Source organism: Bubalus bubalis, chromosome 19, assembly GCF_019923935.1.
Source record: "Bubalus bubalis isolate 160015118507 breed Murrah chromosome 19, NDDB_SH_1, whole genome shotgun sequence".
Lineage (NCBI taxonomy): Eukaryota > Metazoa > Chordata > Mammalia > Artiodactyla > Bovidae > Bubalus > Bubalus bubalis.
In genome coordinates, this window is record NC_059175.1 from 2,603,884 (window position 1) to 2,629,605 (window position 25,722).

Sequence of the window (25,722 nt, forward strand, 5' to 3'; positions counted from 1 at the left end):
GTTAGGAACCCAGTCACACAGCAGGAGGTGAATGGCAGACAAGCAAGCAAAGCTTCACCTGCTGCTCCCCACTTGGATTACTGCCTGAACCGTCCCTCTCACCACCAGCACACTGTGGAAAAACTGTCTTCCCTGAAACTGGTCCCTGGTGACAAAGGATAGGGACCAGTCGTCTGTACCATATACTAAGATTTGCACTATCTCATTTTATTTACCAATACTTCTGAAATGGGCACTATTGTTATCCTCATTTTATAAATGAGGAAATTTCATTTGATAGGCTCTATAATGTACCCAGGATCACACAGCTAGAAGAAATAGAGCTGATTCAAACTTACACAGTTTGTGTGGAGTCCATGCTCTTAGCGATTGTCTTAACTTCATATGCAGCTAGATGATGGGAAAAGCCTACTCTCTATTCTCAGAATACTGTATCAGAATCGTGTGGGATGCATATAAAATTGAAAGACGTTTCCTTCTTGCTAGGGAAATAATGTGTTCAGGGATGAACAGTGCTTGAAACTTAGTGTAGTTGGAAAATTGATTCTGTGATATACCAATATGTTTTTCAAAGGTAAGATATTAAAAAGATTTTAAGTGTGTGTTTGTTTTTTGTATGGACAAAGCTCTAATAGTTGAAGTATGGGGTTTTTTTTGGTTATCTTTTTCATATTGGAAGTAGACTGTTGACTCATTCTACTCTCTAGCCTCAGGGTTCACATGGTTCATGTTTGTGTAACAGAAAAATTATAGTATTATGTATGATGGTTCTTTTAAGCTTAGTTTTTGAATGATCAAATCCCACAATGATTCATCATTTGTCTTATATGTTTGATATTTCTCTTTAAGTACCTAAGAACAGAGGGGAACTTCTTCAACTTGATAAAGAACATCTACCCAAAAACCTGTGGGCTGAAGACTGTCTAGAGGAGAATTTATCCATTCTCTCATGGACTTGTGTGCTTAAGAAAACAAAAGAGAAATCTGCAGTTTAAAAAATAAGTCAAATGTTATAAACCTGTCATAACGTGATTTTGTTTAACTTTATACACATACACAAACATATTTTAGGTAGACTCTTTTTTTTGGAGCACTGTTAACTTCACAGAAAAATTGAGCACAAAGTACAAAGAATTCCTGTATACCTCTTTGGTCCTGTACATGTATAGCCTCCCTCAGTATTAGCATTCACCATTATTAGCATCCTGCACCAGAGTGGGTACCTTCGTTACAGCTGATTAACCTACATCGATACATCATTATCACCCAAATTCCATAGTTTACATTAGAGTTCGTTGTTGGTGTTGTATCGTCTGTGGGGTTGGATAAATATGTAAATGACACATATCCTCCATTACTGTATTATATATAGTATTTTACTACCCTAAAACGCCTGTGTTCCAACTATTCATCTCTCCCTTCCTTCTAACTCCTGGCAACCACTGATTTTATTCTTTCCGTAGTTTTGCCTTTTTAGAATGTCATATAGTTGAAATTATGTGTGTAACCTTTTCAGATTGGCATCTTATTAATATGCATTTAAGGTTCTCCGTGTTTTCTCATGGCTTAGTAGATCATTTCTTTTTAATACTGACTGACATGTCATTGTCTGAATGCACCATGGATTATCTGCTCACCTACCACAGTTTATCACTTCACCTATTGAAGTACACCTTGATTTCTTCCAAGTTTTGGCAATTATGAATAAAGCTGCTATAAAGCAGGTTTTTGTGTGTATATAAGTTCTCACCTCATTTGGGTAAATACTAAGAAGAGTGCTGGATTGTATGTATGATAAGAGTATGTTTAGATTTATAAGAAATCACCAAACTACCTTCCAAAGGGGCTGTACCAGTTTTACATTCTTATTAGCGGTGAGAATTCCATGCTCCCACATACTTGCCACATTTGGCGTTTTCAGTGTTGTGGATTTGGACCATTCTTATATGGCTCGCTAATAACATGTCATGTTGAATGTCTTTTCATATGCTTATTTGTCATCTGTATATTTTCTTTGATGAGGTGTCTAAATCTTTTGCCTATTTTTAAGTCAGGTTGCTTTCTTATTGTTGAGTTTTAAGAGTTCCTTGTATATTTTTGTAAATAGTCCTTTATCAGGTCTTTTGCAAAGATTTCCCCCCAGTTTGTGGGTTGTCTTCTGATTCCTTTGGTCAGAAGCTTTTAATTTTAATGAAGTCCACATTATCAATTATTTTTTAATGTTATTTGTAAAATGTCATCACTAAACCTAAGGTCACCTATATTTTATTCCTTTTATCTTTTAGGAGTTTTTATAGTTTTGCATTTTATGTTTAGAGTTGTTATCCATTTTTAATTAATTTTTGTGAAAAGTGAAGGTTTTGTGTTTAGATTTTTTTTTTTTTTTGCATGTGGAGGTCCATTTCTGCCACCATTTGTTGAAAAGACTCTCTTTACTCCATTTTATCACCTTTGCTCCTTTGTCAAAGATAAGTTGAATGTATGTGGGTCTATTTCTGGGTTCTCTCTTCTGCTCTATTGATCTGTTTGTCTGTTCTTTCACAAGTACCACACAGTCTTGATTACTGTAGCTTTATAAAAATAAGTCTTAAAGTTAGGTAGTGTCAGACCTCCATTTGTTTTTCTCTTTTAGTATTGTGTTGGCTCTTCTGGGTCTTTTGCCTCTTATATAAACATTAGAATCAATTTGTCAATATCCAAATTGCTTGGATTTTTATTGGAATTGCAATTGAATCTATAAATCAGTTTGGGAAGAACTGACATCTTGACAGCATTGAGTCTTCCTATTCATGAACATGGGATATTTCTTCATTTATTTAGTTCTTTGATTTTATTCATAAGCTGTGTTTTTTTTCTATAAATGTTCTTTATGAAGTTGAGAAAGTTCCCCCTCTGTTCCTCCTGTTTGCTGAAAGTTTTTTTTTATCATGAATGGCTGTTGGATTTTTTTTTAATCTTTTTTTATATCTATTATGATCATGTGATTTTTCTTATTTAGCCCATTGATGTGATGGATTACATTAATTGATTTTCAGATGTTGAACAATGCTTGCATACCTAGGATACATGCCACTTGGTTGTTAATATAAAACTCTTTTTATACATTGTTGAATTGCTTTGCCAGTAATTTGTTGAGGATTTTTGTTTCTATATTGATAAGAGATATTTTGCTCAACTATAAGTTTTCTTGTCTTGTTTTTGTCTACTTTTGGTATTAAGGTAATGTTGGCCTTATAGAATGAGTTAGGAGGAATTCCCTCTGCTGCTTTTTTTCCTGGAAGAGATTGTAGAGAATTAGTAGAATTTCTTTTTGGTAGAATTCATCAGTGAACCCATCCAGGCCTGGTGTTTCTGTTTTGGAAGGTTACTAATTATTGACTCAATTTAATAGATATGGGCCTATTCAAATTGTTTTTTTCACTTATATTTTTTAAGTGGATACTTAAAAGTGTACTTATTAAGAATGAGTGTACTCAAAAGAAATTTGGAAAAAAGAGAAAAGTAGAAACCTGTAACACAGTTTCAAGCAACAAATGATGTGTTTCCTTTATGAGTTTCTTGGGTTTGACTTAACTACTCCTGCTCCCTTAAGTAGATTGGAATGTTATGACCTGTCTGACATGTGTAGTAGAATAATTGGCATGTCAGTTAAAATGGAAAATGTGAAGGTTGCCTCAAAGTCACATTGCCTTTCTTACATCAGCTCCAAAATTTTCAGTCTTTCATGATATGGTCCCAGACTACATATTTCATTGTTTAACTCTATTGCCTGTTCTCTGTGTTCAGGACACTATTTTCTGCCTTTATTAGTATAATTTACAATGTCTTACTATCGCTCATCAATTAAAATACTGTTTCTTCTCAGCTTGGCCACAAAGTTGTTTCATGAGCTTGACACTGGTGGATCATCCTCATAGTCTTGTGTCTTCGTTGGTATTAGCCTGTTAGTTGTACCAGAGGTATTTTTCCAGAACCATGTTATTTCTGCCTTGGTGCCTTTTCTTAGTTTTCTCTAGCCTGGAATGTTATCCTTTTAATCTTCTTTTCAAATAAAAGTATTAGTCCCTCAGTCATGTCTGACTCTTTGTGATCGCTTCCTCAGGGGATCTTCCTGACCGAGGGATTGAACCCAAGTTTCCTGCATTGCAGGCAGATTCTTTACCATCTAAACCACCAGGAAAGCCTCCCCCAAAAATGGTAGTTGCTCATTCGTGTCTGACTCTTTGTGACCCCATAGACTTCTCTGTCAGTGGATTTCTCCAGGCAGTAATACTGGAGTGGGTAACCATTCCCTTCTCCAGGGGATCTTCCCAACCTGGGGATAGAACCTGCCTGGCAGACATGTCCTTTACCATCTGCGCCACCAGGTCAATCCTTAAATAAAAATGTAGCTTAGTTTAATTACCTATATAAATCAATCAGTTCTCCATCTCTTTCTCCTTCCTTTATTCAATCCCTACCTCCCTCTTTTCTTCCTTGCTAACTTCCCTTCAAACAGCTTTATTGAAGTATAATTTACATATCATAAAGTTGATTTGTTTTAAGTGTACAATTTTTTATTTTTGGTAAATTTACAGATTTGTGTAAACATATCCATCATACCCCCAAAATGCCCATACTCATTGACAGTTAGTCCTGCTCCCATACCACCAACCTCTAAGATGTTTTCTGCCTGTATAACATTCACCTTTTGTGGATATTTCATGTAAATCTTACCATGTGTAGTTTTTTTACATCTGACTTCTTTCACTTAACAAAATGTTTTTGAGGTCCATCCATGTTGTAGTATGTGTTGATATTTCATTTTTAATTATAGAATAATATTCCCTTGTATAGATATGTGATGTCCTGTTATCGTTTCGCCATTTGATGGACATTTGGGTAGTTTTTGCTTTTTTGACCACAATGAGTAATGCTACCATGAACATTGACACACGTTTTTGTGTGGACATGTTTTCATTTCTCTTGAATAGATACCTAGGAGTGAAATTGCTGGGTCATAGGTAAGTTGATTCTTAACTTTTAAAGAGCCTGCACTACTGTGTTTCAAAGTGCCTGTGCCATTTCGTGTCTTTACCAGCAATGTGTGAAGATTGCAGTTTTCCCACATCTTCACCTCCTAAATCTTATCTTGATCCTCTCTTCATAGTTTCTTTCTGTATGTATTCTCTCTCAAAATATTTCTTAAGCTAGCTCTTGAGCTCAAATTTTTGTGTTCACAGTATCTGGAATTGTTCTCTTAAAGCATTTGGAGTTAATATTGAGGTATTTATATTCTCTTCACCTTTTCCCTGAAATAACATGCTAGCCTTTTGGACCAAAGTCCAAAGAGATTCTGAGTCTCAAAGTCCAAAGTATCAAGAGATTGAGTCTTTCCCCTTTCTTTTATAATCTTTTTGTGTGTTTTTTAATAGACTTTGTGGCATATTTTTTACTTGACTTCAATTAATCAGTCAGAAATATTTCATATTAAATTTCTATAATGTGTAATACTGAAAGTATCAGCCAAATGATCATAAAGTGTGACTACAAGTTTGGACTTAGTAGAGTTTTTTTTTTTAATTTATTTATTTATTTTAATTGGAGTCTAATTACTTTACACTTTTGTGGTGGTTTTGCCATACATTGACGTGAGTCAGCCATGGGTGTACATGTCTATATGATTTGGCTGGTATTTGAAAACAACAAATAGAAACTCAAACCAAAACAACCTGGCCTCTGTGACAAGTTGTTTCACCTCTTTGACTTTCATATTTTTTGCTAAGAAACAGAATAATAATAGCAATATCTTCACGTTGTTGTGAGAGCTACATAAAGCTTTTTTCAGCTCTTTTGATTTTAACTTGTTTCATAAATGCTAAGTGTTGTTGTTATTATCATATGGGCATTTGACATGCAAAGAGCCTCTAGTGCATAGCTTTCCAACTTTCTATTAACTTTTGTCTGGGAATTTTTCCAGCTGTTTGTTTCATTCTCCCATGTGTATTTCTGAACATTTCATTTTCTTCTTGGTATGACTTTTCCTTATTATCTTCGGCTGCTGCTGATGAGATTGCTGTTGTTTTGCTTGATTGTTATCATTGGCACTTGCTTATTAAACTGGAATACTATTATAAATCATGTATTGGGTTGGCCAAAAAGTTCATTCAGTTAGTTATTCACTATAGTTCTTGGTGATAATGAAAAACGTATCTTTTATTTTTACTTAAAATCAAACAGACTTTTCCAATTATAAGCATAACATGAGAAAATGTGAAACATTCAACTAACAAAACAGAAATAGAGTCTATTAAAATTTTTTTTTTTTTTTTGCCTTGGATAGTAAACGTATTAGCTGGTATCTTTTCTCAAGGTGTTTGGGAGTGGTGCTTGTTGATACCTACCTTAAATGTGAAACTTGGTTTGTCTCCCATTTGGTTGTTTTATTATTTTTGAAATTACCTTGCCAGTCGTTACTGCTACTAACATATGGTTTCCTTATGTCCCTTCCAGGTTAAAATTTTTCAGGATATTAAAAATAAAACTAATAGAAGTAAATAAATCGATTTTCTTTTATATTCAGATGGCAGTATCATTTTCTCAAGTTTCGTCGTGGAAATAAAAAATTATGTGTAATGAAGTTTAAAAGAACCATATTGTTTTAATCCATAGGAGAAACCATTTAATGCTAGGAAAATCTGTCTTTTAATCTAATTTGTGTAAGTGTGTGATTTTAATGTTAATAAAAATTAAGGTTGAAATGTGCCAGTTGTGAGAACTTTTTTTTCTTATGTCACGATTCTCATCATAATTGTCAAGAACAGCTGTTGAAAGTGTTCTCAAATTTTGGAGTTGTTTCCATTAAAGCTATTTTTAGTTAAATAGTGAAGTATTTACTTTTTCTTCACTCTTTTCCCAAATTGTATGCTGGCCTTTGAGGCCAAAGAAGAAGTGGAATCTTTTCCTTTTATAACATTTTTTTCTTCTGTTTTTCTGTTAGATTTTATGGCCTGTTTTTGCCTAAGTTACTCCTCCATCGTAGCTGGAATTTGCTACCCACTGTTAATTATTTTGGTGTATAAACTGTATTATAGGCTTTATTATTGTGTTCATACATTCTTTAACTTACATACTTATTTTATTGCATTGTTTTATATGTACTTTTTCTGCCACTTACACAGCCAGATAGTGTGTAGTCAGTTTTGCTATAACATGACATATGTATTCCTAAAAGTGACTGCCGTGCAGTGTTACATAGTAAAACCACTGAGCTTATTAGAGAAATGGGGGTATAGAAATAAAATGGGAGCATTTTGTCAGTGACACATAAAAAAGGATAGAAGTCAAAAGGCATAGTAGAGTTTACACATGTTAAATGACTAGGAAATACTAAATAGTAGAATAAAGATGGGGTTTTATCTTAAAGAAGACTGAAGTTTGTCGAAGTAGGCTTTCAAAGGGTTGCAATTTGTGAGTTATTACAAAGTGGCAGAAGGAAGGTGATCTGATATAGGATGGAAAATTATAAAACCAAGAGGGATGAGTGAGTCTGGTAACACACAAGATGAACTGAGAAAGCTAGTAGATGCATGCATTTTGAGTATGGCTTGGTTAATTTGACTTGGTTGCAGTCTTCTATATTCATCTAGTGTTTTTTTTTTTTCTAAATGAATTATGTAAAAACAAAAGTGACATCTGCATTATACTCATACTGTCTCCTAATATATCAGTTGAATTGGAACAAATTTGCTTTATACAGATAAGCCTTATAGGAAAACTGACTATGTGAGCAAGTACATATCTTGGAGAAAGGAATTAACTTTTTGTCAAAGAATGGGTCATCACTGCCTGTTTTTAGATGATTCATAATATGTTACTGAAAAGTCCAAACGATGAAAGAATATTTTTTTATTTTTACAGGAAACTACATTCTTAATTATGTGGCATCACAACCCAAGCTGGCTCCGTTTGTTATCCAAGCTTTAATTCAAGTCATAGCTAAAATCACTAAATCAGGGTGGTTTGAAGTTCAGAAAGACCGATTTGTCTTCAGAGAAATTATTGCTGATGTGAAGACGTTTCTTCAGGTAAGAAGGCCTTATTACATTATAAGAACATAAGTAATTTTTGTTTGTTTGAAAAACTGCTTTTCTTAAAGCTGTATAGTTTGTTTTGTGGCTACTAGAATGACATTACTGACGATTTATTATTTATCCTCTGGAGCCTGTATTTTTTATTGCCAGGAAAAGAGGATCATGTTGTATTAACTTCCAAACCTGAAGAATGCAAATTATAATGTTTTGTAGTTTCAAAAATACATGTTGTCCTTTCTAACTGTGTGAGTCTGTGTATTGCATATATGCAAACGTGTATATTTTCGTGTATTTTATCTAACTTAATGCTTATTACATCTCTTTGAAGGGAATTACATTTTATAAATGAGAAACTGAGGCTTAGAAAAGTTAGTTAATTTGTATAGGGTTGCATAGTGACCTTGTAAAGCATGGTGATAGTACTTCAGCAGGTTTTCTAACTTAAGACACATTAAAAATTTTTTTATCTTATACCATGTTGAGTTATACTAGTTTCTCAAGAATGTTTTTAACCTAAATGATTAAAATTATAACATACACAAGTTCAGGTATTTGGGCTGGAAAAAAAAAGGAAAGAAAAGCTGTGCTGTGTTGTGCTTAGTGGCTCAGTCGTGTCTGATTCTTTGTGACCCCATGGACTGTAGCCCACTAGGCTCATCTGTCCACGGGGATTCTCCAGGCAAGAATACTGGAGTGTGTAGCCTATCCCTTCTGCAGGGGATCTTCCCGACCCAGGAATTGAACCAGGGTTTCCTGCATTGCAGTTGGATTCTTTACCAGCTGAGCTATCAGGGAAGCCCAAATAAAAGCTAGGGAACACTAATTTAAATTGTTCCAGTGATTCCATTTGCCATTCCACATAGTATGTTCCAGGGTTTGATATGGGGAACTTAAATCTGCTCTTTTGTGTTCCTCTATGCCTCTTAGGATGACCATCATGCCCTGTTTGGTATGATTCAGATACTTAAAGATAGTTTGTTCAGTTCAGTTGCTCAGTCGTGTCCGACTCTGCGACCACATGGACTGCAGCATGCCAGGCCTCCCTGTCCATCATCAATCTCAGAGTTTACTCAAACTCATGTCCTTTGAGTCAGTGATGCCATCCAACCATATTATCCTCTGTTGTCCCCTTCTCCTCTCGCCTTCAATCTTTCCTAGCATCAGGGCCTTTTCCAATGAGTCAGTTCTTTGCATCAGGTGGCCAAAGTATTGGAGTTTCAGCTTCAACATCAGTCCTTCCAATGTATATTCAGGACTGATTTCCTTTAGGATTGACTGGTTGGATCTCCTTGCAGTCCAAGAAACTCTCAAGAGTCTTCTCCAACACCATAGTTCAAAAGCTTCAGCACTCAGCTTGCTTTATAGTCCAACTCTCCCATCCATACATACTGGAAAAACCATAGCTTTGACTAGACAGACCTTTGTTGGCAAAGTAATGTCTCTGCTTTTTAATGTGCTGTCTAGGTTGGTCATAACTTTTCTTCCAAGGAGTAAGCGTCTTTTAATTTCATGGCTGCAGTCACCATCTGCAGTGATTTTTGGAGCCCAAGAAAGTAAAGTCTGACACTGTTTCCATTGTTTCCCCATCTATTTGCCATGAAGTGATGGGACCAGATGCCATGATCTTCGTTTTCTGAATGTTGAGTTTTAAGCCAACTCTTTCACTGTCCTCTTTCACTTTCATCAAGAGGCTCTTTAGTTCTTCTTTGCTTTCTGCCATAAGGGTGGTGTCATCTGCATATCTGACGTTATTGGGATTTCTCCCAGCAGTCTTGATTCCAGCTTGTGCTTCACCCAGCCCAGCATTTCTCATGATGTGCTCTGAATGTAACTTAAATAAGCAGGGTGACAATATACAGCCTTGACGTACTCCTTTCCCGATTTGGAACCAGTCTGTTATTCCATGTCCATTTCTAACTGTTGCTTCCTGACCTGCATACAGATTTCTTAAGAGGCCGGTCAGGTGGTCTGGTATTCCCATCTCTTTAAGAATTTCCCAGTGTTTGTTGTGATTTAAAGATAACGTACTTTTAAATGTGTGGGTTTCCTAGGTGGCACTAGTGGTAAAGATCCTGCTTGCCAATTCAGGAGACATAAGAGACATGGGTTTGATCCCTGGGTCAGTAAAATTGCCTGGAGAAGGACATGGCGACCCACTCCATTATTCTTGCCTGGAGAATCCCATGGACAGAGGTGCCTGGTGGGGTACAGTCCATAAGGTTGCAAAGAGTCAGACGTGGCTGAGGTAACCTAGCACACACACGCTTTTTCATGTAAATTTTATCCCTGATCGCAAGAAAGTACTTTAGCTGGTGTTACTGAAGAAGTGGTCTGTTATAAATCTCAAGGAAAAACTGGCAGTTTGGATTAATTGAGAGATGTTTGGTGTTGGCTTATTGGCAATTAGAGGCAATTTGGACTTTCTGAGATGTTATTGTTTATACAGTACCTGTCAAATTTAGTCACTATGTAAGATGTAATTCCGTCATACATTGTAATACTAGAAACCCCAGAATATCAAACTCTAGACTGTACTGCTTCTCTTTTATTCATGTTGTTGAAATCCTGGTTAACAAATATTTGATTATCTAAAACCTCAGTGGAGTAAGTGTATTTTTAGCCCTGAGGAGATCTGCTCTAGGACAGAGGAATAGTTTATTCAGTAACACATGTGTTTCTCACTTCATAGTTGTACATATAATTTTGACTAATGCAGTAGGACCCCTCGCTTTCATTTACTAAGATTGTACACAGTTCTTCAGCAGTCATTAGTGTAAACAAGAATAGACTTGACATTTCTTTTAAAATAAAGAATGAACTGAATGAAATTAAATCATTCTTGTTGGCTAGCAATTTTTAAGCTCCCTTTTCAGTGGCTGGTAGGTTGAGCTTATTGTATTGGGCTTTAGTGTGCTTTTATCAGTTTTGGAAGGCCAGAAGAAACAGAAAATGTTTTATCTTCAAAGTTTATTATAGTATCACCAAAAAACCACTTGCTTTCTGGGTATTATGACCTCACTTAACCTGGAGTCATGAGAAAGACAATTGACTTAATGTTTTGGTACTCCAGAATGATACCCCTTGGTTCCTTTGGGTATTAACAGCTTCTTTGAATTTTGTACTAAAAATTATTTTAGGTTTGTGAAATTTTTAATGGCCTGAAATTTTGCACGTCTTTTTTCTCTGTTGTTGTAACCTTCTTGCTGCCATACTTTTAACATTTACGTCCCTCCGTTCTACATGTGTATCCAGGAGATAATACTGTCGTCTAGGACAGTGCTATTCAGATTGCTGGTCCACAGCGAGATAAGGAGTTTATGTTAGAATAAAGATGTCAGTAAATCAACATGGTCCTTACCTCACTGAGAGAGACTTGCTATGAAAAAAGTGCAGCTGAACTGCACAGTGTGCTTAGTGACTATCTGTTCTATATTCTGGTGCAAACTCTTCTGTCATGAACCAGTATCAAACCATTCTCAGATCAGAATCTAGTTTGCAGACTACCAGTAGATTCATGGGCCAACAGTTGGTTAGGGAATGACTCTTTAAGGAGCAGTGGCCTGGTTTACACAGGAGATGGATGCTTCAGTAATGAGATCTGTAGTTTGGTTCATAGAGTTAAGATTGTCCTAAAGGGCCATAAAGAATTAATGCAAAAATTAAAGATGTTTCCTTTATTTTCTTATTCTGAGATAATTTGAATTTAATTATACCTACCCAGTGTTAGTGAAATTCTGCAATAGAAGGAATGACCAGCTATAAAATTAAGACTTGAAAAGGATCTGTATTGCTTTTTAAAATTATTACACAGTAATTGGATGTTACATTTTTATTCTCATACTCCAGTATGATTTTGCAGTTGGGTAATTTGTTAGTAATATCCATATAAAATCTGAATTTTGATTTGAAGGAAGTTATTGAAATTAAATTGGAAGCTGATTATGTTAAAACATCATACTATATTGATAGTCATGTATTTATTTACCCAGTGCATTGGACAGTTCACATGCCTTCATTATAGATCCGTATGTAAATGAATACGTGTACACTATTAAATAAAATTAAAAGGGCCTAAGTGACCTTACCTGATATTAGGTCAAGGGATTTAAATTAATTTCTAAGCTATTTATTAATTATTTATTGAATGCATCTATCTCAGTAACCTTCAAGCAAATTTATAGAGCTAAAAATTGTTTTTTGTTCCTTATTTGCAGTCTTAGGAAAATGAAACTCTTGTATTAATATTTTGAGGTTTAGTTTATTGAAAGTCACGCATGCTGAAGATATTTTATAGAGTGTATGCAATTCTAAGTTTTTTCCCACTCAGCTATATATCTACATGTATCCTTCAAAAAATGAACATGAAATTATTTTTATCTGTGGACCTCATACTGATTTTTCTATATATTTTAATAAGTAAGAAAATGTGATGTTTCATAATTTAATTACTTGTAAATATTAACTGGTTTATGCATTAAGAACCAATCATGTGTCTCCATTTAGGCTAAACTTGTTTTTTTTTTTTCCAAAGGGTGCTATGGAACACTGCATAATAGGAGTAATAATCCTTTCAGAATTGACTCAGGAAATGAACCTGGTAAGCCTTTCCATCTAATGGTGACATGAAGTTTGCTAAGTAATGCTGTTTCTTTGATGTAAAACTTTGTATTGTGTAAAACTCTGAATAAGCAAGTCTTTTTTTGGGGGGGCTGTATTTTATTGTTGGGATAATTAAGTGTTGGAAACTTTTATTGTTATTGAAAATAATAACAACAAGTAAAGTACTACAAAGAACAGGAAATTAGACTTGGTCCTCTATGGCAGTTGGATAATTGTTCTTTTATATTCCATGTATATAGTAATATACTAATCATACAAATAAATTGTATGCAAAAGTAAAACAAGCCTTTATTCCCTTACAAATAAAAGACAAGCAGTTTGGTGAATTGATTTCTCAATAATGGATACACAGCTGCTGCTGCTGCTGCTAAGTCACTTCAGTCGTGTCCAACTCTGTGCAACCCCATAGACAGCAGCCCACCAGGCTCCCCGTCTTTGGGATTTTCCAGTCAGGAACACTGGAGTGGGTTGCCATTTCCTTCTCCAATGCATGAAAGTGAAAAGTGAAAGTGAAGTCGCTCAGTTGTGTCTGACTCTTAGCGACCCCATGGACTGCAGCCTACCAGGCTCCTCCATCCATGGGATTTTCCAGGCAGGAGTACTGGAGTGGGTGCCATTGCCTTCTCCAGGATACACAGCAGGACTCATCAAAAAACAGGCTACCTGGCACTCACTTGCTAGCTTCAGTTTTCACCCTGTAAAAGCAGAATTTGCAGAAGCTACACTTCCCCCCACCAGTGCCTTTATGAACTCAGCAGTTGAGCACATCCTCACCTGCTTTTGTTCGCTTTTGTATTTAACATGGTTCCAAACAGAACAAAAGGAAGAGATGAGTTTTATATGGAATAATGTTATAATAGAGGGAAATGTAGTGTTTATATTTAAGAATTTATATAAGTGTTTATATTTAAGAAGTACAGCTGGGATACAATATTATGTTAGTTTCAGGTGTAAAATACAGTGATTTGATGTGTGTGTGTATGTGTGTGTGTATATATATATATATATATATATATGAATTGATGATCAACACTTAAGTCTAGTAAGCATCTGTTGCCATACAAAGCTATTAAAATATTATTGACTATTCCTCATGCTGTACATTATATCCCTGAGACTTATTTAATTACTTGAAGTTTGTACCTCTTAATCCTCTTTACCTATTTATCCAACTCCCATACCCCATCTCTGGCAACCACCAGTTTGTTCTCTGTGTCTGAGTCTTTCTGCTTTGTTTTCTAAATTCCACATGTAAGTGAAATCATACAATATTTGTCTTTCTCTGTCTGACTTATTTCACTTAGCATAATACCCTCTAGGTCTACCCATGTTACTGCATACAACATGATTTCATTCTTTTTAAATGGCTGGGTAATATTCCATTGTGTGTATATATGTCACATACTCTTTATTCATTGATCTATTGATAAACACTTCCATATCTTGGCTATTGTAACTCATGTTTTCTTTGGATAAATACCCAGAAGTGGAATTGCTGGATCATATGGTAGTTCTATTTTTAATTTTTTGAGGACCCTCCGTATTGTTTTCCATAGTGGCCGTGTTAGTTAACATTCCCACCAATAGCACAAGGGTTCCCCTTTTCTCACGTCCTTGCCAACACTTGTTATCTGTTGTCTATTTAATAATAGCCATTCTGAGAAAGGTGAGGTGATATCTCATTGTGGTTTTGACTTGCATTTCCCTGAAGATTAGTGATGCTGAACATCTTCTCATATGTCTGTTGGCCATCTGTATGTCTTCCTTGGAAAAATATCTTTTCATGTACTCAGCCTATTTTTTATTCAGATTGTTTTTTGGTACTGAAGGTAGGGAAGTTTTTAGCAATTATGGCTTCAAGTATGTTATGTGCTTTTTTCTTTCTCTCTTCTCCATCTGGGGCCCCTATAATAATGCAAATGTTAATATACTTGTGGTTGTCTTAGAGGTCCCTTAAACTATCTCATTTTTTAAAAAATTCTTTTTTCTTTTAACTATTCCACTTGGGTTGTTTTCATTACTCTGGCTTCCAGATTGCTCATCCATTCTTTTGCTTCCTCTAATCTGCTGTTGATTCACTCTAGTGTATTTTTCATTTCAGATATGGTATTCTTCAGTTCTGATTGGTTCTTTTTTTATATTTTCTATTTCTTTGTTGAAGCTCTCACTGAGTTCATCCATTTGTCTCCCAATTTTGGTGAGCATCTTTTTGACTGTTACTTTGAACTCTTTATCTGGTAAGTGCTTATCTCCATTTTGTTTAGTTCCTTTTCTGGGGTTTTGTCTGATTCTTTCATTTGGAAGGTAATCCCTCATCTCCTCATTCTGTCTGTGTTTGTTTCTATGTAGTAGGTATATCAGCTACATCTCCTGGTTTTGAAACAGTCATCTTAGATAAAAGGTGTTTTGTGGGGCCTGCTGGCACAGTCTCCCTGGTCACTGGAGTCAGTTGCTCTGGGCGCTCTATCTCCCCTCTATGGGCTGCATGTGCCCTCCTGTTGTGGCTGAGCTGGGATTGCCATGGGGGTGGTGGCTTTGGGGCTGGTCCTGACCCAGCTGGCTGAGAGGGCTGGCTGTGAGGCTGTAGGTAGGCTGATGTGCTGATACTGTGGTTTTCTCATTGTTTCCTCTCAGGGAGCACATGATCTGATTTACATTTGGTCACTTGACTAAGATAGCCTCTGCCAGGCTTCTTCAATTGTAAATTTATTCTTTTCTCCTTTGTAAGTAATAAATATTATGTGGGGAGGTACTTTATACTCTGAAAATACCTTATTAATACCTCATTAAATTTTTAATTTATTCATTTGTTATTTCTATCAGCACAGATTCCTGGTTTCCAACTTTGTGTAATGTGTTATAGTTTGTTAGTAACATTATATTTTGATGCCCAAATTTTCCCAAATTTGGCTGTTAGAAACCCTTTCAAACTGGCATCTCTGTTCATTTGACATTTACTCACCATCCTTTAGGAAAAGGCAATGGCACCGTACTCCAGTACTCTTGCCCGGAAAATCCCGTGGACAGAGGAGCCTGGTAGGCTGCAGTCCATGGGGTTGCTAAGAGTCAGACACGACTGAGCGACTTCACTTTTACTTTTCACTTTCATGCATTGGAGAAGGAAATGACAACCCACTCCAGTGTTCTTGCCTGGAGAATCCCAGGGATGGCGGAGCCTGGTGGGCTGCCGTCTATGAGGTCTCACAGAGTCGGACACGACTGAAGCAACTTAGCAGCAGCAGCAGCAGCAGCACCGTCCTCTGGACATTTCCTTCCTGTTGCAAGGTGTTCCAGGCTTATCTTGTGTAGAACCAAGTACATACCTTTTCAGAAAAAGCTTCAAGTTCTGAAGTGCAGTTGGGTTTTCTGATAAAAAATACGTGGCTTCTGCAGAGACATTTTACTCAGCCTAGTTTTAGAGCATTAACAATTTCAACTATCATTTCTTAAGTACTTCTGAACCAGGCAATAGGGAGATCTACAATCCATAATGAAAATAAAATATTATAGTTGTCAAATGTGAGCCAGGTAAATTCATGCAGGATCAGTAACATGTGTCTTTTAAGAAAAAGATCTGAACTTGAGACTTCCAAAAAATTTAGAATTTTATGTTGTCTTGCTTTTGTAACAGCTAAGACTACTTATTTCACTAAATTCTCAAAACTAACCTATATTCACAGATGAGAAAATTAAAGTTTATAGGCACACCATATCTGTAAATGGGCTTCCCGGTGGCTCAGTGGTAAAGAATCTGCCTGCAATGCAGGAGACGCAGGAGACCCAGGTTCAATCCCAGGGTCGGGAAGAGCCCCTGGAGGAGGGTGTGGCAACCCACTCCAGTATTCTTGAGACATAGTTATACAGTAGAAAATGGATACATAATTCCTCTTCTCAAAAACATTGAACATCTATAAATGAGTAAGCCAAGTAGAATGTATTTGTTGTTGTTGCTATAGTTGTTGTAGCTGCTAAGTCATGTGCCTAGGAGGTAACTCTGAAATAAGACCTGGATTTGTAGTTTAGCTCTATTGCCTACTACTTTGTTCAGTGTGTTTAAACTTACGTATCACTATCTGTAAAGTGAGAATGACACTTTCTGAAGGTCGCACTATGATTAGTTAGGTAAATTACTAGCACAAGTCCTAGTATGTACAAGTGCTCAGTAAACCCAGGGTTCTTCCCTCTGTATTATAGATATGTGTGCTGTGCTAAGTCGCTTCAAGTCATGCTTGACTCTTTGCAACTTATTGACTGTGGTCCTCCAGGCTCCTCTGTCCATGGGATTCTCCAGGCAAGAATACTGGAGTGGGGCTCTTCCCGACCCAGGGATCGAACCTGGGTCTCCTGTGTCTCCTGCATTGCAGGTGGATTCTTGACCACTGGGCCACTGGGAAGCCCATTTACAGATATGGTGTGCCTATGAACTTTAATTTTCTCATATGTGAATATAAGTTAGTTTTGAGGATTTAGTGAAATAATATGTGAAGGGTACATAAGTTGAGATTGTAATAATGGTATATGTTATTACTAATTTGTATTGAGAAATTTTTTTATATATTGAGGGAAACTGAAGAAACATACCTATTAAAAGACAGATGGACGTTTGATTTTAAAAAAGGGAGAAATGCTGCAAATGCTAATTTAAATATTGCATAATGGATAGAGATCCCAGTAACTGCTTTCTGTAGTCACTTTGGACTTCTGTTATGTTTCATGTTCCTGTGAGTAAGTGTGGCATCTAAGTATAGTATGATGGAGCTTAGGAAGTATCAGATAATCAATTTTGATCCCACTGCTTTTTTCCAATATAAACATCAGTAAGGAAAATGGTTTATTTTCATTTTTCAGATAGCAAAAGGAACGCTATAGCAACTGTTGCCTCTGGTATTAACAAATCATTAGAGTATCAGACTTCAGTTTTATTTGCTGTTTCCTGGTGATAAATGGAAATATTAATGGTATTAATATCATACTTTTTGCCATATTATATTTTAGATTAGAGGCTCAACAACTATTCTTGGTAAACTTATTCTTAAAAATTACTTATTATTAACTAGTAAAATATTCAGAAGGAATATATTGTGGCTTATGTAATAAATCAAATTTCTGATTATTTATAATTTCTGCCTTGGGATTTTTTTAAAGAATATCAGAATATATGAATCAGTGACATACGCATCTGGTATATATAGGAATATCACTTTCATATGCAAGAATTTTCTGTAGCTGATTCAGTTTACTGATTCACAGAAGATAAGAATTTTAAGATTATCTTAGAAATTTTTCTTTTTATAGATGGAGTCTGAGTATCAGGGAGGTTGTTTCTTCCCCAATGCAAATTATGCATGTCTCAGGAGTTGATAGTATCTATCTATTATTTTATAATGTCTGTTTATAATGCCTCTGAAATATTATTTATTCTTGTTTTTAATTTTAGGATCAGTATAGTCTGCAGAGAAAGCACTGAATTAAAACAATCCAGAAACAGGGGGTGCTAATTGTGGCTCTGCCATTATTAGCTCTTTGAGTAACCCTGAACAAATAACTTACCCTAGCAGATTTTTAAAAGCTCTTCTAGCCCTATACTTTATGATTATTTGATCATTGATTTCACTCTTTCTTACATAGTGAATTTTTTCTTTGCTGTTTGGTAACTCTGGCTAAATAAATTCATCTTGAACTTTTTAGGTTGATTATTCTAGACCTTCAGCAAAACACAGGAAAATAGCTACCTCATTTCGTGATACTTCTCTCAAGGACATTTTAGTGCTAGCATGCTCTCTTCTAAAAGAGGTAAGTTAATAATTGAGCATCCTGTTTCAGAAGAATTTCAGATGAATCCCCTGGTACCCCATTCTGCCTTTTGAGGAGTTATTGTGGATACTTTTAAGTACAGTTGTTTTTTGCTAAGTTGTGTCTGACTCTGCGACCCCATGAAGAGTAGGTATGCACAAATCTAAACAGTTCCAAAAAATTCACTTTTATTTAATAGGGATATAATAAAGTAGGATCCAAAGTTAGTTTGATAACTTGTCTTTGGGTAGTAGTTTCTTTGTTTTCTTACTGTACATTATTGCAGAAACTAATTGAGACTTTTGAGAGGGGTCGGGATTGTTCTCCAGAAGCTTACGACTGTCCCCCCACATTCAAACAGCCTCTGAGAACCTTTGTTAGCTGAACGTGTATCGTTTATTCATGAAGTCCCCACACGTTTTCTTTAAGAATATTGTATTTTCAGTTTGTTCCAATTGCTCCTTTGAGCTAATGAATCCTGTACATTTATACATTTGTGCTGTGTAAAGTATTTGTCCTGAAGTTGCTTCTCACAACTGTAAAAGGTGACCTCCATTTTGCATTTAAATATGAAAGGTTGTTATCCCCATTTTACAATATTAAGTTTGAGAATAGTCTATTACCGCAACATCCCTTTGCAATTTCTTTTCTTTTTTCTTTCTTTCTTTTTTTAAACTAATTTTAATTTGGCACTGAAGTTATTTAAATTAGATTGAGTAAAAATTTTTAATTGATATATTTCATAATATTTTATTTGACTTTGAACCTTTTTCAGATATTGGCCAAGCCTTTAAACCTTCAGGATCAGGATCAACAAAATCTAGTAATGCAAGTCTTGAAACTGGTCCTCAACTGCCTTAACTTTGACTTCATTGGCAGTTCAGCAGATGAATCTGCAGATGATCTTTGCACAGTACAGATTCCAACGACTTGGAGAGCAAGTAAGAAGAAAGTTTAGTATAAGGAATGGTCAACATAAAAGACATAGGATTAAGCAATATTGTTGCCTTATGTGCAATTATCTGTTTTTTACTTGGCAATCAAAAAGTTTAAAAAATTGTAACCCAAAGTAGCTGCTGATACCCAGTGTTGAAATCTGTTTTCCTCAATTTAATTCATAGTAACCTCATATTTTGATTTTGGAAAAAAGAGAAGACAGCTCTATTGTTGGAGGAAAATAAGTTTAGGTAGGGAAATGAAGAGTTTTGTTTTCAAATTTTCAGATAAACAGAGTAGGAGAGGGTATAACACTTGGCAAGAGATATCATCATTTTTTCAAAGTTATGAAGCGAGTGAATTAGAGTAGCTAACTTAGCAAAGCAGAATTGCAATTTACTTTTTTACAGAGAAGGATACCAAAAAGGAGCAAACGCATATGCTCTTACTCATCCCGGAAAGATGGTGACAGTAGGGTTTTCCTGTTGAAGTCAGAGCGGGGAGTGGGGCTGATAGGCTTGGTGAAGAGCCTGTGTTCTGCACAGACACCCCCGGGGCCTTCTCTACCATCTGTGCTGCTCTGTGACTGCCCTTTTCCCTTCTCTAAGTGCACTTCCCTCTCAGTTCCCAAGACCAGAGCTTTTTTTCCTTGAGAAATTAAACTGGAGAGGTTTCATATTCCAGGGTATCAGATACAGTAGAGAAGGACCATACATTTGGTAAAAACTTCTAATACGGAAATCAGAGACTAAAACAATTAAAAGGAACTTAGTATCTTGATAGTGGTGATGAATGCATGAACCAACATATGTTGTAAAAATTGTGCAGACTGACTATACAGATACCAACACACAAAAACACCCACACAAATACCTGTAATATTGGGAAAGCCAAATAAGATTGGATTTTATCAGTGTGCTTTCTTGATTGTAATATTGTGCTTTAGTTTTGTAGCAACTTACCATTTGGGGAAACTGGGTGAATAAAACATAAGATCTCTCTGTATTATTTCTTGCAATTGCATATGAATCTAATTATCTCAATAAACATTTTTAAAGGGGAGAGTTAGTAGAAACAAAGTGAAGAGTAGAAATAAATTTCCAAAAGGGTTAATTAATATCCTCAGAGAGATTAAGAAAAAGTAATGCATTCCTGAAACATGAATAGAATATTGTTTCAAAAACAGAAGTTCAGAGACTGTTCCAAATGTAAAAGTTGCCAAAATAAAACATTCAGTAGAATAGTTGGAAGATAAAGTTAAGGAAATATCCTAGAAAGTAGAATGAAAAAAAGCAGGAAGAGATTTATAGGAGGAAAAACATATAAGAATATTAGAGTATGAAACTAGGAGACTTGGCATTTATTAGGAGTTCAGGAAAGGACAGGAAAAGCAGAAGGAAATTTGCAAACAATACCAAAATTTCTCAGCACTGAGACACACAAATATTCAGATTGAAAGATCCAATAAGTACCCAGTTACATCATTTCATAATGAATGAAAAAAATATATACTAAACTTCATAATCATGACATTTCAGAATAAAAGTGATAAAGATCCTAAAATCTACCAGAAACAAAGTCACCTATAACGGACTGGGATCAAGAATACCATTAGACTTCTCAACAGTAACACTGGAAGCTAGAGGGCAATGGAGTAATAATATCCCCAGATTTCTGAGGGAAAATAATTTTCAAACTAGACTGAAATTATCAAGTATAAGAGAAAATATTTTCAGACATATAAATTATTCTGAAATTTATCCCTTATGTGCTTGCTCTTAAGAATCTACTTGATACACAAGCCAAGAAAGTAGAGGATATGGGGTTTTGGAAAGCTTTAACACAAGATAACAGTTAGCAGACATAAGATAATTATGTAACACATTTGGGAACAGTCATTCTAAGTTGAAGAAGGCTCTGGGAGGAAGGGTGGGAAAATGGAAATGAAAGTTTTTTAATGTTATTGACTATGTGGAAAATAGCATGAAGAACATTTTACACATCTGTCAGAGCATTTGGAAAGAATTAGTGACAGATATCTGTCTATACAACTAAGTACAAAAAAGATGGTATGATTAAATCCAGGGAGTGTTAGAAATGTGATATAATCATAGTTTACTTGGCTCAGCTGTTAGAATTATTTACATAGTCATAATAAATGCTTAGAATTGACTTAATCTCAAATTGTTATAACAGTAGATGGATTTTTGAGAGAAGATGGTTTGTAGGAAGAGTGATGGGAGTAGAGGGGTGAGTGATTAGACATACACTGTAACAAGTTCATTTGCTATCTAAAAACAGTCAAATAAAAACATGTAGTACGTACAGCCAGAGAAGGCAATGGCAACGCACTCCAGTACTCTTGCCTGGAAAGTCCTATGGACAGAGGAGCCTGGTGGGCTGCAGTCCACGGGGTCAGGAAGAGTCGGACACGACTGAAGCGACTTAGCAGCAGCAGCAGTACATACAGCATGTCATTTGGAAACATATTTAAATATAGCTGCTGCTGCTGCTGCTAAGTCACTTCAGTCGTGTCCGACTCTGTGCAACCCCGTAGACGGCAGCCCATCAGGCTCCCCCATCCCTGGGATTCTCCAGGCAAGAACACTGGAGTGGGTTGCCATTTCCTTCTCCAATGCGTGAAAGTGAAGTCGCTGAGTCGTGTCCGACTCTTAGCGACCCCATGGACTGCAGCCTACCAGGCTCCTCCATCCATGGGATTTTCCAGGCAGGAGTACTGGAGTGGGGTGCCATTGCCTTCTCCGTAAATATAGCTAAGAGTTGAAAAGTAGTCAGCATGGAGTAGGGGAGAGATCTTTTTTACTGTGTACTTTTTAGTACTGTTTACTTTCTGATATTGTTTGAATTTTTAAATGTTTATGTTATTTTACTATAGAAAACAGTGAGAAGGTTCTCTCAGTGAGAACTGTAAATGCTACATAGAAATAAGGAGCATCTGATCTAATTCTATCTTCGTATTATTTCCATCTTTCAAAGGGAAATAGCTAGGAATTTAAAAGGAATTAGCCTAACTAGAAATAAAGATTGGCTACATGCTGAGGTCTTAGAGTTCTTGGTTTGTATGATAATGTCTTACTGTGCTAAATATCACTGAATGAAAAGTAATGGTGTTAGATTTTTTTTTTTTTTTCAGTTTTCCTGGAACCAGAAACATTGGATCTTTTCTTTAATTTGTATCATTCACTTCCACCACTCCTATCTCAGTTAGTAAGTAAAACTCATTCATTATTTCATTTAAAAGTACCTGTGATATTTATCTCAGGGTGGTACATATTTACTTTATTTATATGCTTGATTGAGTTTACCTCTCATAAGAAATTCTTAACACCATCTATCTGGGATATGTATTGCTTAACCTATTTGTCAATTTCTACTTATAGTCCATAGTTCCTGCCATTTCACTGGTGAGCCCAAAACCCATAACTGGTGATTTAGTTCGTGCCCATAGCCAAGACAACCTATCAACCTCTAAAGATCTTTTTTCCTACTCAGTCCCCAGCTCTTCTTCTGGTACTCAGTCCAGCAGTTTGCCACACCACCTGGTACCTTCCCTTCTCTTAACCTCTCTCCACCTCTTTCTTCACTGTGTGGCTTGCCATGCAGCCCCCATCAGATGTGTCCAAATGAGAAACCAGGGGGATCTGCTCACTTGGTTTTATGTTCATCACTGCAGTTGTTCATTTTCTTTTTTGAATCAAGTCCTATTGTATGCTAAAAAATTCAGACTCTTTGGTTACATAGAAATTTGAGATTCTGGATTCCATCTTTGTGGAATCTAAAACAGAGACCAGGCAAGATTGAAAAAAAAAGAAAAAGTTGTCAGTTTAATATCTAAGCTTGTAGAAGTAAAATTGGAGGATTCTTATATTGTCATTTCCTGAAGAAAAAAAAAAAAAGTTTGATTTAAATATGAGTGGTATGTTTGTTTAGATATGTCATTGCCTAGAAGGAGGAATAGGTTGACAAAAACACTGCCCCCTCTCCTTCTTAAAAACATGCTTGCTCTTGAAACGAGGGTTTTATTAAGGGGATGGTTTTTAAACTGGTTTTCACAGGACACTCATGTTTCTAGATGGTACCATAGAACTTCAGCCTTCTGTAGTTTAAAAAAACCATGGTTTCATGCTATGTTTACAGTTATGTTTAGGGATAAAACAAACAAGCTACTGGTGCTTAAAAAGTAGAATGGAAAACTGCTTTAAGAGAATGTTGCTAACATTTATCGTGCGTGCCCTATCATATGATTCTTACCTCACTTCATTCTCACAGTGGCCCTGCAAGGTGAGTATTGTTATCTTCACTATGTAAACAAGTCAGCAGACCCAGAATGGCCTAAGTGACTTTCTAAATTTTAGAGCTGAGGTTCAAACTCAGTGGTTTTGGCCTCAAACCTCTACATATTTTTAACTGTATTAGTCGTTCCTAAACCTTCTACACATTGGAAAGAAGTTTTGTTTTTCGGGATGTTTGTTTGCTTGTGTTTTTTTGTTTTTAACATTAAGGACTGTGACAAACCGAGTAGCATCTAAACTGGTTTTTGTCCGCATTCTCACCCTCGCCTTGAGAGCCAGACATGCTGTGTGAGATCTCCTAACTGAAACATTCAGATATTGACAGATAATTCTATTTTTTTATAAGTGGGCAGATATACATATGTGGACCAAAACAAAACATATGTGGGCCAGTTTGGGGCCTCTCAATTAATAAATGAAAGGCTTCAGTGAATTCCAGTAGGAGAATTAAGAACCTGAGTAGTGAAATTGTCTAATAAAGTATTAACTTAAAGAAGATAACTAGGCCAGTGATAGATAATCTGTGAGAATTTTTATAGGCTATCTGTTTCAGGAACATTTTCCAAATTGTTCTCAAGATATTAATAAATGGTGTGGGCAAGATGGTCTGTCACCAGATATATTTGGGACATGCTAGATTAAATAAAGTTACAGATTTTTTCCTAATTTCAGGATACTGCAGAGCATTTTGTGTAGTATTTCCTAAACATATTCTGCAACAACATGATGTTTTCATTTCTTCATTTTGGTGAAGCACCTGGTTCATCAATTTGAAAAGGTTTAGGCAGCAACAGCAATTGGGAACCTTTTGAGTGTATTCAGATCCTGGCTCTGCTCTGGTGTATCTAATATATCTAATATATACAAAAATATACAAAAATATTAGAGGAATTTTATATACAAATAGAAATTCTAATGGTGGGATTGAAGATTTATGGATGGTGGTAATGATCAATGATATTTAGTTTACATTGTTTTTTGGATTCTATAATGCTTTTTCATCATTAAAATTTTAAAAATTTTAATGTAAAAACTAGTGTTCCTTTCGTGTGGCCACAGTTACTTTTAAAGTTGAAATGAATTTGTTGTTCCTGTTTTTAGGCACTTTCGTGTTTAGTTCAATTTGCTTCTACAAGAAGGTCCTTATTTAGCAGTCCTGAACGTGCCAAGTACCTTGGTAATTTAATTAAGGGAGTAAAAAGGATACTTGAAAACCCTCAGGTATTTATGAAGTAATTTAATTAACATTAGCATATATAAATACAGTTTTTCTGCTGAAAGGTACATAATAAACTTATGACATGGTTATGATTCTGGAAGAAAATACATATCACAGTCTTCTTTCTTAGCTCTCATCTGTAGTATAAATGGGCAGTTTTTAAAAGTACATATTTTCCTGACTGATGTCTGTGTTGTTTTTATTTTTCCCATGGGAATAGAAGTTGCATATTTTATTATGTTTCTGCTTTTTACCATTGTGTTTTGCTTGTACTTCTTAAATTACTGAAGTGATTAGTTATATCTGCATTCTAAACTAGAAGACAGTATAAATCTGGATGTTAATATTGGAATAAGTGGCTTTAAATTATGAAATAATATCTTTTTGTCCTCTTGTGGGCAGTAAGAATTTGTAGATTTTTAAATCTACTCTCTATGTTAACTGCAAATCTTCAATGGCAATATTCATTTCAGAGAATTGCAAAGCCATTATTTAATTAGTGATTTTGGGTGTCTGGATAAAATTTGTTTCACTTTAGTTTATATCTGTAGTGAAAGTACAGATTTTAAAAAATTAAATGATGATTTAAGGAGGTTTATCTAAGTCTTTTGGCTGTTAATAACTTTTGGGAGAGACAAACTTCTCAAATTATAAAGATAATAATACACATCCTGTCTTCAAGGGGCTCCCTGGGGACACCTTTCTTGGTTTTTCGTTTTAACCTGTCCTTCTCCCAGAGTTACTTCTATATATTATAGTACTTTTGTTA

General features: G+C 35.6%; 1 protein-coding gene across 6 annotated transcripts in view; it reads left to right on the plus strand.

The window, feature by feature from the left end:
- The window catches only part of RANBP17 (RAN binding protein 17), a 362,482-nt gene that overhangs the window by 18,878 nt on the left and 317,882 nt on the right, over positions 1–25,722 (plus strand). For 5 of the 6 annotated variants that reach the window (XM_025270839.3, XM_044932591.2, XM_044932590.2 and 2 more), the window contains 6 exons: positions 7,900–8,066; positions 12,604–12,669; positions 18,381–18,485; positions 19,261–19,426; positions 22,576–22,649; positions 24,836–24,955. In XM_025270839.3, coding sequence (XP_025126624.1) covers positions 7,900–8,066; positions 12,604–12,669; positions 18,381–18,485; positions 19,261–19,426; positions 22,576–22,649; positions 24,836–24,955 — 698 coding nt within the window. Of the gene's footprint in view, positions 1–6,562; positions 6,699–7,899; positions 8,067–12,603; positions 12,670–18,380; positions 18,486–19,260; positions 19,427–22,575; positions 22,650–24,835; positions 24,956–25,722 lie in introns of all 6 variants that reach the window. The other variant, XM_044932593.2, reaches the window with a different exon arrangement.